This window comes from Protomyctophum parallelum, assembly GCF_964188405.1.
Source record: "Protomyctophum parallelum genome assembly, chromosome: 8".
NCBI lineage: Eukaryota > Metazoa > Chordata > Actinopteri > Myctophiformes > Myctophidae > Protomyctophum > Protomyctophum parallelum.
Window position 1 is genome coordinate 24,126,175 of NC_139703.1, and position 18,497 is coordinate 24,144,671.

The window sequence follows — 18,497 nt, forward strand, 5'->3', positions numbered from 1 at the left end:
TGATAAGTAATGGCATGTTATGTAGACGGATTGATCAGGCATTCTATATAGTTTCATTTTACGGAAAATTCTACTGTTAGACGGATGATAGGTCCTTAGTTTACTTATGATCCTAGACGGCTATTTCTATGCATTTGATGTATTACCTTGTGTTGTTGCTTATTGTAAGTTCCGTACTTCCCACGGTGCACAGTTTTCACGTTGTAAAAAGGTGAATTTGAGAGAGCGAGGCCGCGACTTCATAATCCATTCTCCAGGGAGAAGTCTCCCCCTAAGGCGACTTTGAGCATTTAATTTGTCTGTTCTCGCTTCGTCTTGCACGACAAGCATCAACAAATGGCTTCAACTTGATTCTGGGAGCAGAACTCCAGAATATTACTCACAGTGATGATTTTGGAGTTCATGTACAGTACACAGCACAACTTTGCTCTTCTTACTGGCGGTCGACGCAGAAAACACACACGGAAACATTCCACCCTCCGTTGTCCGTTACGTTCTCATTAGCTCTCCCTTCCGTTCTCTATCAATTATCATACATGTTTGGCCCTGGGTCGGGCAGGTTCTTCTTTTTTTAAAGAAAAATGAATTCGATACACCACCAAGATACCCATGTACCTGTCTAAATACTTCCATAATGTCAACGAAGTCCACACCCACAACACCAGAGGGAGTTCAACAAACCCTGATTCGGCACAAATGAGGGACTAAATTATTTTCGCTCCTATGCCACTAAAATTTGGAACGTCGTACCAACAGTCATTAAGACATGTGAATCCCTTGACTCCTTCAAAACCGCTCTCAAATCTAAATCCCCCCCCCCCCTCACCCACCCCTTTCCCCCCTCACTGTATATGTTTCTTTTACCTTTTTACCTCCTTTATGATGGATTCCTGTTCTGTTCTTTGACTAAATAGAAGTGTATAAATGTTTTGATGAATTGAACAAGGTGGACCCTGAGCTCTATTTTATAGTTACTTTTTTCTTTAAAAAAAAAAAGGGAAAAAAAGGGGGAAATTATCCAATCTACTGTACATCGCATCGCAAGTTAGGGCAACTCACAGCCCTGGGCGAGGACCTATCTCGATGACAGTGTGTGTGTGTGTGTGTGTGTGGTCTCGTTGGCGCTCTCATTATCAACATGCTCACATGCAGTCGTAAATTAACTGCAACACGCTGGTGGCGAGACACTTGGGGATTTGGTATTGTGTTGTGACACACACACACACAAAACCGTGTAGGCCTACAGTACGTACACCACACACAGCGCGCGCACACACACCCCGTGGAACAGTCACAAAGGAGACACTGTACACTGTACAGAGGGCCGAGACCGAAGCCCAGTGGGTTACTGTGTAAGCCAGTGTGAGGTTCTAGCAACACTTGAGCGGATTGAGAGTGTAAGTAAAGGAATAGCCCGCAGCGCCCTGCTTGCGGTCGATCTCTGCCCACTGTAGTTCCCCCCCCCCCCCCCCCCGCCCCGCAGCACACAATGAACAGAACTCCCACTGGTAATACGCAAGACCAAGAAAGTGTTTCCATATAGGCAGGTTGACTAACAACGCAGTTATTTGCACCAGTGGCCTCTGGGAGCAGTTGCCGGGTGGGGGGGGGGGGGGTGTTGGAAGAATCGGAGTCAGAATATTGCCAAGTATGACGTTTTGTGCAAGGAATGTTTCTTTTGCATGTGGTGCTCTGACAAGTTGACAACCCGACAAAACCACAGAACACAGGGACTGCTGACCATCGAACTACATGCACATACTGTACAGGATTTACTATAACTGTACACACGGACGGGCAACAAATTCCACTCGTTCTTGGTCGTTGGAGCGTTATTCAAGCACATTCCTTGGCCAGCCACCTCCATATAGACCGATTCCGTAGCGGTTTCATGGTCGCAGCCTACGTATTTCCTGTAGGCGGACTCGACGTAGCTGCGGGGATAAAACCCTCACCAGGCGCACCTCTTCCACTACAGTGAACGGCAGAGTGACTGATGTTAGTTTGCCTCAAACTTTACTCTTTTACCTGCTTTTTTACTAACACTAACATTACAAAGATGCCCAGAACATCGAGATGAACCTATGTAGTTTATGGCTGCTCCAACAGTAGTGGCAACATAAAAAATAAAATAAAACGGAATGTCTAATATCCACCGCGGTGGCTGAGACCAGAGCCATTGAGTAATGGTTGAGACGAAGCAGGGAAAGATACATATCGCCAGTCTTACCCAATACCAAATCTTTCTGTTTTATGAACACAAGGCTGCTGTATTTTATACCTCATACTAAGCATTTAAAGTATGAGGTATAAAGTACACTGGCGTTATGTATCTTTCACTGCTTCGTCTCAACCATTACTCAATGGCTCTGGTCTCAGCCACCGCGGTGGATATTAGACATTCCGTTTTATTTTATTTTTTATGTTGCCACTACTGTTGGAGCAGCCATAAACTACACAGGTTCATCTCGATGTTCTGGGCATCTTTGTAATGTTAGTGTTAGTAAAAAAGCAGGTAAAGGAGTAAAGTTTGAGGCAAACTAACATCAGTCACTCTGCCGTTCACTGTAGTGGAAGAGGTGCGCCTGGTGAGGGTTTTATCCCTGCAGCTACGTCGAGTCCGCCTACAGGAAATACGTAGGCTGCGACCATGAAACCAGCTACGGAATCGGTCTATACAGTATATATAGATATGAACCGTAACACAATTTAGGCTGTCGATGCCCAGTTGAACTTGGGGATGCGCTGATAATATGTTTGTATATCGGAAGACAACTTGGCGATAATATACACTCACTTTGCCATCATTATTGACGGGACAGTGACGCGGTCGGGAACAAGGCGCTGACTCCCGAGTTCTGTAAGCGTCGCTGACATCACTGACACCCTCAAGGTGCTGCCACACTATCTAAAAAGCCGCGCACGTTCTCGGCTCGACAGCTGGTGGATGGAAAAGAAGCTCCACTTCCGCGGACGACTTGCGCGACGGCCAGATTCCCGGAAGCGCTCTCCTCCGCGTCAATCGTCTGCGGAGGAGGTGGAGATTAATTCCCATCCACCAGCTGTCTAAAAACCAGCTGCGCACACGCCGCACAGCTTCTTCTGTCCGTGGCGCAAAACCGTTTTGCGCTTAGGTGTGGAAGTGTGGTGTCAAGTGTATTGTGATTAAAAGGATGGTTAGCAAACTAAAAATATAACATGTAATCATATTGTGTGGCAATTCGCTCTCCAGAGAAACCTTTTGCTAGTGTTATATGTCTGTTTCCCTGGAGTCTGACTGAGACATGAACTGGAACCTGTTGGCTCAGCCATGAGCCAGCCAATTTGAGCTAATGAGCTAAATAGACATTGTGATTTCCCAAACTGAAATACCACGTGTAGAAAAGCAAAACTTCCAGTTCCCTGTTAGCTGTAACTAAGATCTACAGCGGGTTTTTTTAAGCTTTTACGTCTGCAAACTTACCATGCATTTTTAAACTGGTATCACTCACTGTCTCACCAGCATAGCTGATGGAGGATGACAGAATTTCGGACAAAACTCGTCAAGCCGTGTTAAACTTTACTAGCGCTTTACCCATCATTATCGACAGGAGGTTTGGTTTCTGCTCTCTCTACAGGGATTCCATGTTGTTGTAGTCGGTGTCTCTCATCTGTATCTGTTTCAGAACTTCAGATGTCTCGAGGATGAGACCTCTGTGCGGTCATCTTGACACCCGGCCTCAGCCAGAGAGGTTCTTGGCTTCTCTGAGCTCTCTCTGTTTTGGTTGAATATACCACAATGTTTGACAGATAACCTCCTCTGTTTGTTTCTCTTCCACTGATTGAAGTTAGACTTCATACTCTTTTTACTCCTCTTTTTTCTACTTTTTTTCCCCTTCTAATTATGAGCCAATAAGGTTTACTTTGGTCTTGCACAAAGACACTGTCAGCGGACAAGGCTCTTAACACATTGATCGTGAAAAGACTTTCACTGCGGGAGTTTCTCACTAAACTTTGAAGAATCACCCGGTCGTGATCGTAACTCCATTTCAAAAGTCTACCTTAAAATTGTGCCATCGCTTGTCATGGTGTCGAAAAATATTCCACGGTCCCGATCAACAACACGAAGCGAGATCAGAGCGACATGGAGGCTGCCATGACTCCATAGGCAATACATTGTGACTCAATTACCCAGAAGCCCTGAGAAGCGAGCGTCATTTTCTTTTTTTGTTCCGGTCATGCGATCCAAAAGTGACGTATCACAGAGTGTCCTCCTTGTATATCTTAAAAGTTATCAAAAACGGCGAATAAAATAAATTAAACCCAATTCGGGAAAGACGTCTTTATCAATTAACTCCCAGTATGATGTAAACAAACCCTGCAAACAATAAGGCCATGGAAAATAATACTTTGGTCTCCGATTGGCTGTCATTTTTGGGCTGAGTAGGTAGGGAATTTATTATTTTATTTTATTTTTTCGTGGGAAGGATGGGTAGCAAGGATTTTCTTTTCTTATATATAGCTAGCCAGTGCTACAGGTTAAAAGACAAAAAAGCTAGCTGGCTAGCTCACACACACTACACACTGTGTAAGCTCACAATGCGGATGCGTTGTGAGCTTGTAGAGCGGCTATTTTGGGTGTGCGGTACCACCGCCGCGCAACAAAGTCGAAGTATAGGCACAATCGAAACTAAAATGAGAACATGCAGAGATTAATTCATTTCGAGTGGAGAGCTACACTGCATGCTGAATGCTGAGTGAAGTGAACTGTTCCGAAACAGATAGGCGGGTGGCCTATGTCATGTCACGTATGTGTATAAGTGTTGGGCTTAATTCTGTCCATATATACCTCTGTACTAGTGTTGTGCGCGCGCCCGTGCGACATGCTGTGTTGTGCGTCTCCTCACGATGACGCAATCCAAAACATTTGCGCACGTGATATTTTAGATGAAAGAAAACTTTATTTTGACTTCGCACGACAGCTTGTCTCACCAAATAGAATTTTAGTGATCGTCAAAGACCTTTTCGGCGACGGTCGAAACAACGTCTTCGTATGATGATCATACCTGACGAAGACGAAGGGTTGAAACGTTACCTAATAAAAGTCAGAAAATAACATAAAAATCAGACCTGTCTGAGGTGAGCTGTACTGTACTGTACTGTACTGTACTGTACAAGCTCTCCTCCCTGGTCTCTGTGTTAGGCTGCACAACAGTGACACTTGGTGGTGACAAAAATATGCTATTTCCGTGCTCGGAACACGGGGAGTCAGGGACACAGCCACACACAAAGCTGTCTATAGGAGTGGTTCGCACAACTCAAAAAAACAACAGTACAAAATCACGTCATTATGAATTGTTGAATTACACCATGAAATACAATCATTCGATATTGCCATGTGATTGTCTGTTGGTATGCTGTGCTGCCTTGCCCAGGTGCATTAAATAACAATGAGATCAATGTCATGTTATCCTCTTGTATCTAGTGGAAGGAGGCCAAGCCAGATGAACTAATGGATTCCAAGCTGAGGTGTGTGTTTGAGCTGCCTGCGGAAAATGAGAAAATGGTAAGGGTGCGCGCAAGCACACACACACACACACACACACACACACACACAGGGTACAGGCTTTAGTTCCTACATACTATTGGTCCGAGTGTCATTAGACCGACAACCTACCTTAACCCATTCTGACCTGAGATCAGATTCATACGAGGTTTCCACTGGACACACACACTGGTCTGATTAACCCATTCTGACCTGAGATCAGATTCTAAAAATGTCAGTCGTTCTTCGATTTTTCAAAAAATAGCAGACCTACAAGCTCGTAGCACGCCACTCGGTGCTTGTAGATCTGCTATTTTTCAATAGCTAAAGCATAACATGATGCTAACACCAAAACGGGTCGGATCATTGGTGTGTCGGATCTCCGTGTGCATCCGCACGCACGCACGCAAGCACACACACACATTATCTCTCTCTCTCTTTGTCCTTTTCACTCCATCTCCATCTCTGCCTCCATCTTATCATCCCGACCCCCAGTTGCGAGCTCTCTCATTCCATTGTTATCGACAACAACCCATCTGATGTGTGCGCTCTCTCTCTCTCTCTCTCTCTCTCTCTCTCTCTCTCTCTCTCTCTCTCTCTCTCTCTCTCTCTCTCTCTCTCTCTCTCTCTCCGTTTCTCACACACGGTTTGTTATAGCTCTGACTTCATCCCAAGCCACATTACAGCTGCAGACATTCAAGCTCCCCGTTGGATAAGTCCAGTCGTGCACAGGTTCCACAAAAACACCGGGAGGGGATGATCGGTTCGCCGCGTTGTCGCTGTTTTCAATTCATTAGGGGCTGCGAGATCCATCCACATGGCTCCCAGTCTGCGCAGTCAGTCAGTCAGTCAGTCAGTCAGTCAGTGCACCGCGACGTCTGCCGGACAGCAGATATAGCAGCTGATATAGGCTCAGGAAACAGCTTGATCCACTTAACGAAGGGACAACCCCAGATGAACTCTTCCCACTGACAGACATGACAGGAGGGCTGGAATGTTTGTGTGTGCTGATGATGGGTGCATGTATGTATGTATGTGTGCCTTAGAGTATATATGAATAGAGATGACATCCGAGTTCTCCTTCCATCCACTTGCATTAAATTGCTCAAAAGCGCATGAGGCGATTTCACTCCTCCTTCCGGGTAGGAACAGAGTGCATTCTGGGATAGATTGCAATAGTGAGTGGCCCCAAACACATGAACGCGCTGACGTTGAACGCGCACGAGCGTGCTGCCGTCGTGAACATGCACAATGATAGTCAACGGACCAGCGCGTTCATATGTTTGGGGCCAGGCTGCAATATCAAATTCGGCCACTATGTCCATTTCGCCTCAGTGTTTCCTCTGGGTGCCTTCTCTATTCATATATACTCTAAGATGTGTGCATGGCTTGCGTTTGTGTATGTTTCTATGTCAGTCGTTCTTCGGTTTTTCAAAAATAGCAGACCTACAAGCTCGTAGCGCGCCACTCTGTGGCGCGCTATGAGCTTTTAGATCTGCTATTTTTCAATAGCTAAAGCATAACATAATGCTAACACCAAAAGGGGTTCCCGCCCCCAAAATGGGTTAAGTAAAATGTCCGGTATTCAAAATGTACTTGAGTAGAATTTACTTATCAAAAGTAGAAAGTGCTCATTATGCAGAATGTCCCAATTCATACGTTTTCAAATGTATAAAATGTATATATATATATTTTCTTTAAATGAGCATGCAGATTGGCTATTTTCAAATGGCCGAAATGTCTATAGAACTGAAGTGGTCAATGCATATTTTGTAATAGCATCTACAAAGTAACTAGCAACTAAAGTTTTCAAATAACTGTAGTGGAGTAAAAGTACAATATTTGCCTCTGAAACGTAGTGCAGTAGAAGTAAAAGTATTGGAAATACTCAAGTACAAATACTCAAAATTGTACAGTACTTGTAAATGTACTTGGTTTACATTCCACCACTGGTCTTACTAATGTAGAGAAGGTAAGGTGGTTACCCTTTCTTTCTTACCCTTAAAGGACCACTTCACCACTTTTCAACCCATCTTCATATAATAGGTCCTCACTAATAATCATGAAAAAAATGTGCCATTTTTTTCATGATTATTAGTGAGGACCTATTATATGAAGATCGTCTTAGTTTTAGTCGACGAAAACAACACGCCGACACCCAATGCGTATACCTGTCTGACATCTTTTTTTTTTCTTTCTTTCTTTTTTTTTTAAATAAAAAAACACGCTCCAACCAGCACGACGTGGAGTCCACCACCACCAACAAGATGATGTCGTCCTCCGGCGGCCTGCTGAAGTCGGAGTCCTCCACGCTGTCCATGAAGTCCATGAGCTCCACCCTGGACGACGGAGAGGTCAAGAAGATCATGGAGGAGTGCAAGAGGCTGCAGATGGAGGCGCAGAGGCTACGGGAAGAGAACAAACAGATCCGGGTGGGTGAGAGAGAGAGACAAAGGGTGGATTTAACCCATTTTAGGCCTGAGATCAGATTCTAAAAATGTCTTCTACACACCCTGACGGTTTTCTGAAAAAGCTATGTTTTTTTTGTTTTTTTTTATATATATATTTTTTTTTATCCCATGATTTTGTAATCCATTTTTCACCCCTGTGTCAATCATCTAATGTGATCCTGGGCTCTACACACCCTCCACCAACCTAGTCCCCATATATGAGGGACAAGGGGAGAGCAACGGACTTGAACTCATGCTTCCTTCATGCCCGAGTGTCCAAGTTGCTCCTATACACCTGACAGGGGGGAGTTTCCCTGGTTGGACGTAGCGCGTGGAAGGAACAGTCGTTCTTCGATTTTTCTAAAATATCAGACCTACAAGCTCGTAGCGAGCCACTCGGTGGCGCGCTATGAGCTTGTAGATCTGCTATTTTTCAATAGCTAAAGCATAACATAATGCTAACACCAAAAGGGGTTCCTGCCCAAAATGGGTTAAAGTTCTCTGTCGCCCCATGACTGATTTCACCTCATTTGGATTCGATGGATAGACTATTTTTGTTTCTTACCCAATTCTGCTGAATATAAGACTATATTGTATTTATAATCGGGGACTAGTAGATTATTTGACATTCAGTGTTCTTTTTCCATGAGTCTTGAAAAACGGGAATCGCCTTATAATCAGAGCCGTCTTATAATTCGGCACAATATGGGTAGTTATTTTAGTCTTCCAGAAAACCCTAATGATCGCAGATTAATTCATAACCGCAATCGCTATCAATCTGCAGTTTCTTCAAATGGTTCTCCGTAGGGCTACCGAAACATCATTGTTTTACATATCGTGTTAAGTGCTCCTTTCACGCCGTTCCACGACAAATCACATATTGGGACATGGCCTAGCAAAAATGTTCAGTCGTGAGATTACTTTTGCGTATTCAGTGAGATTATTTTTATGTAGTCGGCGTTTGTTTATTTTCCCGCGTAAAGTTTCTTTACAGACTTTGATGAAGTCGCCGTGATAAAAGTGCCGATCGTGTCGAGTCAGTGCAGCTTGACATGAAACACACGTGTGAATGCAAAAGGACGTGACTATAATGGCTGACCCATGAAATGGGAAAGACGGTCCTATACAGAAAATGAAAGTGAACATGGAAACGATTGTATGGAACTACTTGTGAACAAAGCCTTCACAAATGAAGACTATATAGGCTCTGTTTCCAGAAAGTGTCATACCCGTTTCATAACATCCTCTTCCCATTATTTGTCTCCGCAGCAGATTTGAACAGGAAACACAATGTGCCATGTTCAGAATGCAGTCAGTAGAGCTAGACAACATATCAACATCAACATTTGTTGGGTTTTCTGTTATTCACATTGCAAGTTTTTACAGGTATATTGTGAAATTACTTTTTTTTTTCATGCACGTTCCATAATTTTTTATTTTTTATTTTTTTTTGTGAGAAGGGAGAGGATAGATCAGTATAAAATCAGGAAAGAAAAAAACTGTATAGAAACGGGTCAAAGAATCAAATATATATTTATGAGCATTTTTATGCATAAAAAAAAAAGCAGCAGTGATTTTGCCCAGCCCTACCTACCTACCTCCACCTATGCGCTCCCTATGAACCTCCTCACTGTCTCCAGGTGTGTTGGTTGTCCACAGCCTTCCCAGGTCAACAATGGCAGTTGGCAGTACACAATCTACACATAATGTACAGTGGGGAAAGAAAGTGACAAAACACCCCCCCCCCCCCCCCCCCCTTTAATATTAATACAATGGGATTTCTGTTTTTGTTGAATCTTTTATTTAGACTCCATGGGGTTATATCAAACCTCTCGTGCCCTTTTGTCAGCCCCAGTAATAGATGGTGGAAAGAAAAGCTTGACACATCTTCTATCAAAGGGTTGTGAGTCTGACTCAAACACGTGATGTCCGTGTACAATATACTATAGTGTATATGCCCCTTTGATGTTCATAAACCAAGCCCTTTTTTAAACCCACGTTCTAAAGAGGAGGCTTTCCAAAAAGTGCATTTCGGGCCGCTCCAAACGGAAGAACTGAGCCGTGAGTCAGACCGTCACTCCTTAAACCAGTAGAATGGAGGGGAGTGCTGATTAATACAAAGTTGAAAACCGCCCAAGTGATATTGCAGCAGCGCCCCGCCCCTCCTTTGCTCCTTCATATAATACTCTGAATTGATCCTTAATCAGCGGCAGACCTCAGCCTCGTAAGCACCCAAGGCATTTTTTTTGGTCCGTCGACGATGAGCACGCCATCAATCACAATGATGTCATCAATCACTAAACCATCATTGAAGTATAGGGTTTAGGGTTTGTGCTTTTAAAATATCTGGCTGGCGATGAGTCTCTCTCTCTCTCTCTTACAGACACACACACACACACACACACGCGCGCACACATGCAGTCATGCTGTACATACACGCACACATGCACTCACACACTCGTATACACACTTCACATTCCCTCTCTCCCACATTATACACACACGTCCACTGACAGCCAAGCGAGAGACACCCCCGCCTAACACATCACCACTACCTACCCTTTAACCCATTCTATACGGGAGCCCATTTTGGTGTTAGCATTATGATATGCTTTAGCTATTGAAAAATAGCAGATCTACAAGCTCATACGAGCTTGTAGGTCTGCTATTTCTTGAGTAATCGAAGAGCGACTGACATAGAAGACCTTTTCAGAATCTGATCTCAGGTCAGAATGGGTTAAGTGTTGCCAGAGGCAGAACGACTGCTGGCCGCTCCTGCGGCTCAGATTAAACTATCAGAGAGAGACCCGACCCCCCCCCCGCTGCTGGGAAATCAAGAGTGTTAAAGCCTGGCGCCTTTTTGTGCTCCTCAGAGGGTTGGTTTGAATGCAGATTTAAGCTTGTCCCGTTTCTTTGAATTAGGGACTTTTGTGTCGGTGACTAATTGATACACTGGCCCCCTCTCTCCTCCTCCTCCGGCCCTACTAATCTCCTCATCGGTCTGTCTGTCTGTCTGTCTGTCGGTCTCACTCCGTTTCCTGTGTCAATTCACCCTTTCTATTATTCCACAACACTCCTCCTTCCTTTCATCCAAGTTCCAACGCCTGTGGCTTCTCTGGACTTTAAATGTTTGCTTTATTCATCCCCTCCCCCCCGTGATGTCCTGTGGCAGTAAAATAATGAGACGACGAGGCGCCCCTCACTTCACGCGAGTGTGATTCTTTTTTACCAGGTGCTTGAAAAGTGCCTGGACTACATTGGGACCCATACCACCACTGAAGACCGTAGAGACGACTGTAGTGGCGACGTGACGACCTATAGTCATGATTGGCTGCCTCCTAGCGACCTGTAGTCATTATTGTATGCCTCCTAAGCCAATGATAGTCTGATTATAGGCATAAAAACTCATACTCTGAACGCGGAGCGAGTGGCAACAGAAGCCTAGCTGTGTGTTTGTGTGTACCCCAAAGCGATTACTTGGTTGGCTGAGCACCCCCATAGCGAGGATTTGATTGCCCCCGAGCAATGTATGTAGGTATTGAGGATTAAAAGTGAGGGCAGAAAAGTGAGGACGCCAATGTGTGTGATTGGCCAGAATGATGATGTACGATGATTAAAGAGCTTCTTTCTTTCCTCCCTGGCTTTCCTCCGGTTTGCCGTTTCTTAACCAAACCCCCCCCCCCCCCCCCATGTCTCTTCCACCCCACGTCCCCCCCCCTTCCTCACCTCTGTGCCCCCCCCCCCCCCCCCCCCCCCCTCACACAGGAGGACGACGGTTTGCGGATGAGGAAGAGCAACGTGATGTCATCCCAGCACCACTCCTCGGTGGCTATGGTGAAGGAGGAGGGCCTGAGCGCCCGCACGGTGGCCCTCATCGTGCTGTTCTTTGTGGTGGGCGTCATCGTGGGCAAGTTGGTCTTGTAGAGAGAGAGAGAGAGGGAGATAGAGAGCACAGTACGCTTCCGTTCGCTCGGCCCACAGCATGCTTTTTTGGGGGGAGGGGGGGGGGTTGGGTGGTGTGGGCGGGTTGGTTATGAAACAAACAAACAAATTCCAAGGTGAGATGTGCAATTGCAAAAATTGAGTCATTTGTGTTTATGAACAAAACCAACCCAACTGTTACAGATCTTGCCTCTACGTAAAACATTACATAATCCTTTTTCTGGCCCTTCTTCCTTGAAGTTTCATGTTATACAGATTGATAACCATTTCTGGGGACTGGGGGGGGGGGGGGGGGGGGGGTTGTGGGGAACATGACTTCTTTGCTAGTGATTCTTCAGACAAAAAGGATTTTTCTAAACACTGGCGAGCAGGTGGCGGTGCGGCTGTGGTAGTCATCGATGGCGTGGCGCGGTGCGACTGGGTTCCATTTGCATTGTGTGAATGTCATATAAGCGTATTGTTGTTTCTTTTTTTTTTCTTTCTAAAAAGTGACAAAGGCCTGAGCCTACGTATATCTATATACGTAACCGTAACCCCCCACCACCCACCCCCCGACTGTACAGTATACAGTATTTCAAAAGGTTTTGCCGTGTTCCTTCCAGCAAAAACCCCCTTTTTACGGGAAGGTGGGATCTTTGCAGCGAGATGTTCCAGAGAGAGAGAGAGAGGCTATAGGGCGTTAGTCGACACAGGGCTATTGTCAATCAACATGACTCCTCCAATCAGAGGCTTTGTATAGACCGGCTTGTCTTTGATTGGACCAAAAAAAAATGTGATCAACTATATCGTACACAATGCTACAACACCCCCCCCCCCCCCACCAACCACCCGTCTAGTTGATTCCCTTTACCCTATAACTCCATCACCATTTTCCCAGGTGACAGAAGAGATACTTGATTGCATGCCTCCACAGAGCGTATTTGGATTTGGACTTTTGGAATTTAATTTAAATGCTTTTATTATTGTGATAATGATGTTGCTTTTGGCTGTAGGTTTGCACAACTCAATCTTCAGATAATTCTTTTTTTTTTTTTTTTCTCCTCACATTTTTATGATTTCTTTGTTGTTACTAAAACTAAAAGGAGCTCCAGGTTGGTAGGATCGGGTTATTTTTCTAAATGGTTTCTGGATGTAAGCCGTTTGCCTTGTGACCTGTTTGAGCAAGTCATTCTTAGTCGTGAGAGAGTGAGAGAAAGTTAAAGTAAGTTGAAAGAAGGTACATGTAGAGTCAAATGAATGGATCATATTTTATGCCATTACAGTAACTACGCTGAGGTGCAATACATAATCTCAAATCTTGTTCCGTGTCAAGCATATTGTGCTTTTTCCCGTTTGTTTGTTCCTGCTCTTTTGTCATACTGTCCTATTAAGCCATATATGTGTTGGCATTGCTATGACAGAGCAGATCTACGTCTGTCTGCAGAATCTGTGTTGTCCTGTCCGAGCACTCCACACTGTCTGTCCCAAGTTTCGTTCCAGTGCTGTCGTATGTACAGTCTTGGTTTGATTTGCATTCATCCGTTAGTTGACTATTCCCAATATATCCACTTGAAGTCGTTCATTTTAATGCACTATGGTTGACAGAACATATACTGTATTTTATAGCTTTTTGTTTGTTCATGTGTCTGGCCCGTGGGGAGCGGGGGGGGAGGGGGGAGCGCATATAACCCGTCCTCAAAGGAACACAATGTTCTTGTTTTGGGTTTCTTTTTGGTTTAAATTGTAATACTAATAAAAAAAGGAAGACAATACACTCAAAATATGTTTCAACTCACAATTTGCATATTGTGGATAAGACGAAAAGGTTCCGTGATGAGGCGTATTATTTTGGATGAAAGAAAGAAATGATAATTTGCTGTACGTGAGATGAGCGGGGGAGGGAGGAGTACATTCACTCCCAATGACGCTGAAGGATTAAGTGATTACCACTACCTGTAAACTGTAAAATATTAAAGCCTGACTTATACTTAATCGCACAACCGTGTCCCTCGTCGAAAATAGCCGATCTACGTTGAGAGCTTGTACATCAACTATTTTCGGTGTGTGTGTGTGTGTGATACCATAACATACATTCAGCATAAGTGTGATTTTAATGTGCGTGTGAAAAGTTTAACTCTTGAATGAACACTTACAGTTTTCCGTGCGTAGCGGTGGACAGATGGGGCTATAGGAGGCTGGGAGCTATAACCACAGGGCGTTGCATATTTCTACTGTATACCTCTTGTCAGGGTGCTGGGTTTGAGGATGACTTGCTGCTTAAAGGGAGGGCAGAGCAGGCCTGAGCTATATACAACTATACAACCCCATCCTGGGTTGTTGTGAAGAGACCCGGGTCCATTATCGTTTGGGAGGGAAAAAAAATCTCACGCTTCGTTTTATTCACCTGCTTGGGAGGGCCGTGGTTTCGTTTGACCCCGTCTTTCCAGAATATACCAGAAGGCCTCTGTCAGACAGGCAATCGCAGGAAAAGTAATAGAACTAAAAACAAATGTAATGTACTTTTGATTGTACTCGGGCAGGTCACAAACACGAAGGAGATTTTTTTTTCTTTTTTTACAAACGTATGAATCCGGGTCTGCTTGTGTGAACACACTACATTGACCTATCCTGGAGTCTCTGACCGTCACCGTGATCAATGTAAGCAGTCAGGCAACTGTTTTGTATGTACATAAATAAATAAATAAATAAGTCTATCTGAGATGATTAATATTCCTAGTCTAGTAGTCTCTCTGGTGTATAAAAAAAAACCCCAACCTTGTTGGACTATGTAGCATCTTAATAAATTAAATTAATAAAGCCCCTACCCAACTCTGTGTGAAGTTATTTCCTGTTTGCTTAAATGAGACCGCGTGGCACAACATTATAAACAACTTTGATGTTCTCCCCGTCAGAAGCATGCTATGCTGGCTAACTTTTTCTTTTATCAATCGCCTTGTAATTTGTCTGGCATTTTTGCATTGGTCCATTACGTCCCCGGAGGAGAACAGTGTAATTACATCACTCTCCCCCTGTCACCAAATAGCCAACTGGCAGTTTGCGGCAGAAAGCTCTCATGGCCTGCAATTAGCACTCGCATCACAGGCAAAGACACAGCCACAACTTAAGAATCCAATCCACGGCCATGTTTGCTCATTAGTTCCTTCGTCTCTTGCTGGATTTGGCCGAAGTAGTATTTGCAGTGGGATAAACGTGTTAAACTGTATTGTTGGCAGTTAATTCATTACAGTACACGTTTGGCTTTGACGTCTTTGTGGTGTTGAATGAAAACCTGTTGATCTGTCCAATGTTATTGTATCTAACGGCCAGGGGACCTTGCTTGTCTACACCTCATGACGAAAGCAGCAGAGCTGTGCTACTGGAAAATGTGGGAATGCAACCGGTGTGCACCTGGGGTGGAGTCGGTGGCGCCTCAGCTGTTTGGCTTGGCCAAGGTGAGACGCAGCTGGAGGATGCTCAGCGGTGGAGAAGAACCAATGTTCATTTACATTTTTATGTCCTGCTGGGGAAATATTCCATTTCCAAAGAAAATCGCTTCCGGATACGTAAGAGAATCCACGATAATTCAAGGGGGTCCTCCTGGGGTTTGCTCCTCACCTGAAGCAAAGGTCAGAGAGTCGGTAATGGATGTTCAAAGTGCATTGTTGCAGCTGTTTAAAATGCCAAAGGTGTGATGCAATCCCAGCACCTCAAGACAGCAGCTGGCTGATTGATGAGGCATGGCTTCATTGGCGTTCATATTAACGGCCTAATAAACATGTCTAGCCGGTTCTACTGCATGCTGAACCGCTAGGTCTTTTCCCCCGTAGCGTTTCCCCGTGCCTTGTGTTGGACATTATGTTTTTGAAATGGACGTAAACTAAATGCAAGTGTAAGCTTATACGTTTTCTATGAGTCCCATTTGTGAGATGATGAATACCGAAACGGTTCTTTACTGTCACCAGTGACCGCAAGAGAAACATCAGATGTTGATCTCTCGCCTTTAAACTGGAAGACTTCCAACGGCTGCAGGGCTTTCTCCTCTTCCCTTATCCAGAGATTGTCCTGCTTCTCTCCCCACCCTATTTAGATGGATCTGGTCCTCGTTGAGGTCTGCGCCATAAACTTGATGTCTGGCTGTGTTTCGAAGTTGGAAAACATATAAAACATTGCAGCCCCGGGTTCACTGCATTCAGCTATGCATCAGGCCGACACGCCCAAGAAACAGATTTCTTGGTGTTAACTGTATGCCGTAATTGCTTTTGGCAAACTGATGTGTATTGTTTTAAACTGTTGTATAGAAGCCGGCGGAGAAAAGTGATCCGTCTTCCTCCTCGCGTCGTCAACGGCTTTTTAAATCAAACTGGCACATCATGCAGATTGGTTTTTACCTCTGTATGGCCAGCGAGGCAGACCTGCTTGGCACGTAGATAAAGCCAAATAATCTTGGAAATCGACTTAAGAGCCCATGGGCATGGTCAGGCAAAGAGCTCTGTGTAGGAGGAGTATAGGCGAGTGAAATGTCTGGGTCCGCACTGTTACTGGGAACGGGACAGTCGGAGTCCCAAAATGGGTTGAGGCACATGTCAGCTGGCAGACACCGGACTGGGAGAATTGCCCTGTGGCGGCTCTCTCTCCAGCAATAGCCTTTTCAATGGTGCATGATCTTAACCGTAGAGCAGAAACATGACCCAGATTCAACAGGCCTCAGGAACCTGACCAGCCGTGTTAAAACCTATTTTGACCTGGGAACGATTCTATAAAATGTCTTCTACTTCCTGACGGTTTTCTGAAAAGGCTATGTTTCTATGTCAGTCGTTCTTCGACCTACAAGCTCATAGCGCGCCACTCGGTGGCGCGCTATGAGCTTGTGGATCTGCTATTTTTCAATAGCTAAAGCATGACATAATGCTTACACCAAAAGGGGTTCCCGCCCAAAATGGGTTAATTGCTATATGGCGATCTCCTTCTGTCTTATGTCCTGTACCTTGCCTCGTCCGCTGAGAATGTTGCAAACTAATAATGGCTACACATAAAGTCTCTTCTTGTGGCAGAAGAGACTCGATTATAGAATGGAGAATGGATTATAATGGCTGGTGTTTTTTTTCCCTGGGAACCGGGACATGTCCCATATCCCATCAGTATATCGTACTGACTGATGAGGAGTCTGCTCAAACATATATAGTACTATATTCAACAGTGGAACTATTCAACATGCATATGTCAATAGGTGGGATCTGGTAATTTGTTTGAGAATAGCCAAACATTATGCCCTATATTTTTCCAGATGAGTATGAGGTCATGACAGAAAATGAGGCTGCTCGACTTTATTGGCACGAGATCAAGCACTAGTATTGCCTCTCACGATGCAGTGCCGCTCTCTAACACACTGTGCCTGGTTCATTTTTATTCACAGGACCTGGCATTCTTTAATAGCATTCATACAAGCAGAGCCAGCCCACTACTTGTGGCTGATGTTCCCCTATTTATACTTTTCTAATGCACATATAAATAATGGCACTTTCCTAACGGAGCTTGTTAAATGTAAAGGAAGAGAGAGAGAGAGGGCAAGCTTGTTTGAATGTTATTGTTACTACTGCAGTGATGTAATTTCAAACGGCCGCCTGTGTGTGTGTGTGTGTGTGTGTGTGTGTGCGCACTGTGGTTTTGTGTTGGTGTGCTCATACTGTAGGCTGCATTGTACTGTAAGCTTTTTATGAGGAGACTGGAAATAGTAAAGTAAAAACAGTCGATAGAAAAACATACCTCTGTTGCCGTGACTCTGACCCGTTTTCCTCGGCCTCGGTCCAGAAGCACTTTTTTTGTTTTGTTTTTTTTACCAGCGTATTTGTCAGGCATACCCTCCACATTGTTAGTGGTTTGGAACCTCACTTTCTCTCTGAAAGGAAATTCTTGAGGACTTTGTTTTGTTTTCTTTCGTTTTTCTTTAAAAGAGCATTCATTTCCTTAAAGGAAACCACTGGTGTTTTTATCCTTTCTTTGTTTCATGCTTGGTACCACCGATGTAAATCATTAGATACAAACATAAGGAACAATATACTTTTCTTGAGTGGTGCAACCACTCCAAAGAACAGCAATGCCCGTGTTCACTTATGTGTTCACCTATGTGACGTTAATGAGCACCAGTGAGTACCAGTAGAAACAGAGAGAGATAGTGCTGCACTGTTGCCTGCTAATGAGAGAGAGAGGGGGGGGGGGGAGTTGCACCACTCAGTTCACACGGGTGTGATTTTTACTGGCTAGAGAGACAAATATAACGAGCTACATTAAATTAGACATACATCTGTGTTCTGTATTACATGACGCAGACTCTTTCAGATTCAGGGTCACCTCCTTGGTCTTCAGAGTCATGTAACGTATGAAGACTCAAGGAAAAGAGGGCTGGGGTCAGAATCTCTCACAATCACAAGTGTCTTCTGTTATTATTAGTCTATAAGCTATAATCCGAGGCTCTACTTTCCCTCTGCCAACCTGCAGGGGAGAGCCCCGAACCGAACTGAGCTCATGCTTCCTTCAATGCATGAGGAGTGAGCAAGCCGCTTCTTATCACCTGACGGGACGGGACGGGTTCCACGGTAGGATGT

General features: G+C 44.6%; 1 protein-coding gene across 1 annotated transcript in view; it reads left to right on the forward strand.

The window, feature by feature from the left end:
• The window catches only part of vapb (VAMP (vesicle-associated membrane protein)-associated protein B and C), a 31,093-nt gene extending 19,138 nt beyond the window's left edge, over positions 1 to 11,955 (forward strand). Inside the window, exons 4-6 of the mRNA XM_083771976.1 lie at positions 5,465 to 5,545; positions 7,762 to 7,956; positions 11,740 to 11,955. Coding sequence (XP_083628102.1) covers positions 5,465 to 5,545; positions 7,762 to 7,956; positions 11,740 to 11,898 — 435 coding nt within the window. The 3' untranslated portion in view covers positions 11,899 to 11,955. The remainder of the gene's footprint in view (positions 1 to 5,464; positions 5,546 to 7,761; positions 7,957 to 11,739) is intronic.
• The last annotated feature ends 6,542 nt before the right edge of the window (positions 11,956 to 18,497 follow it).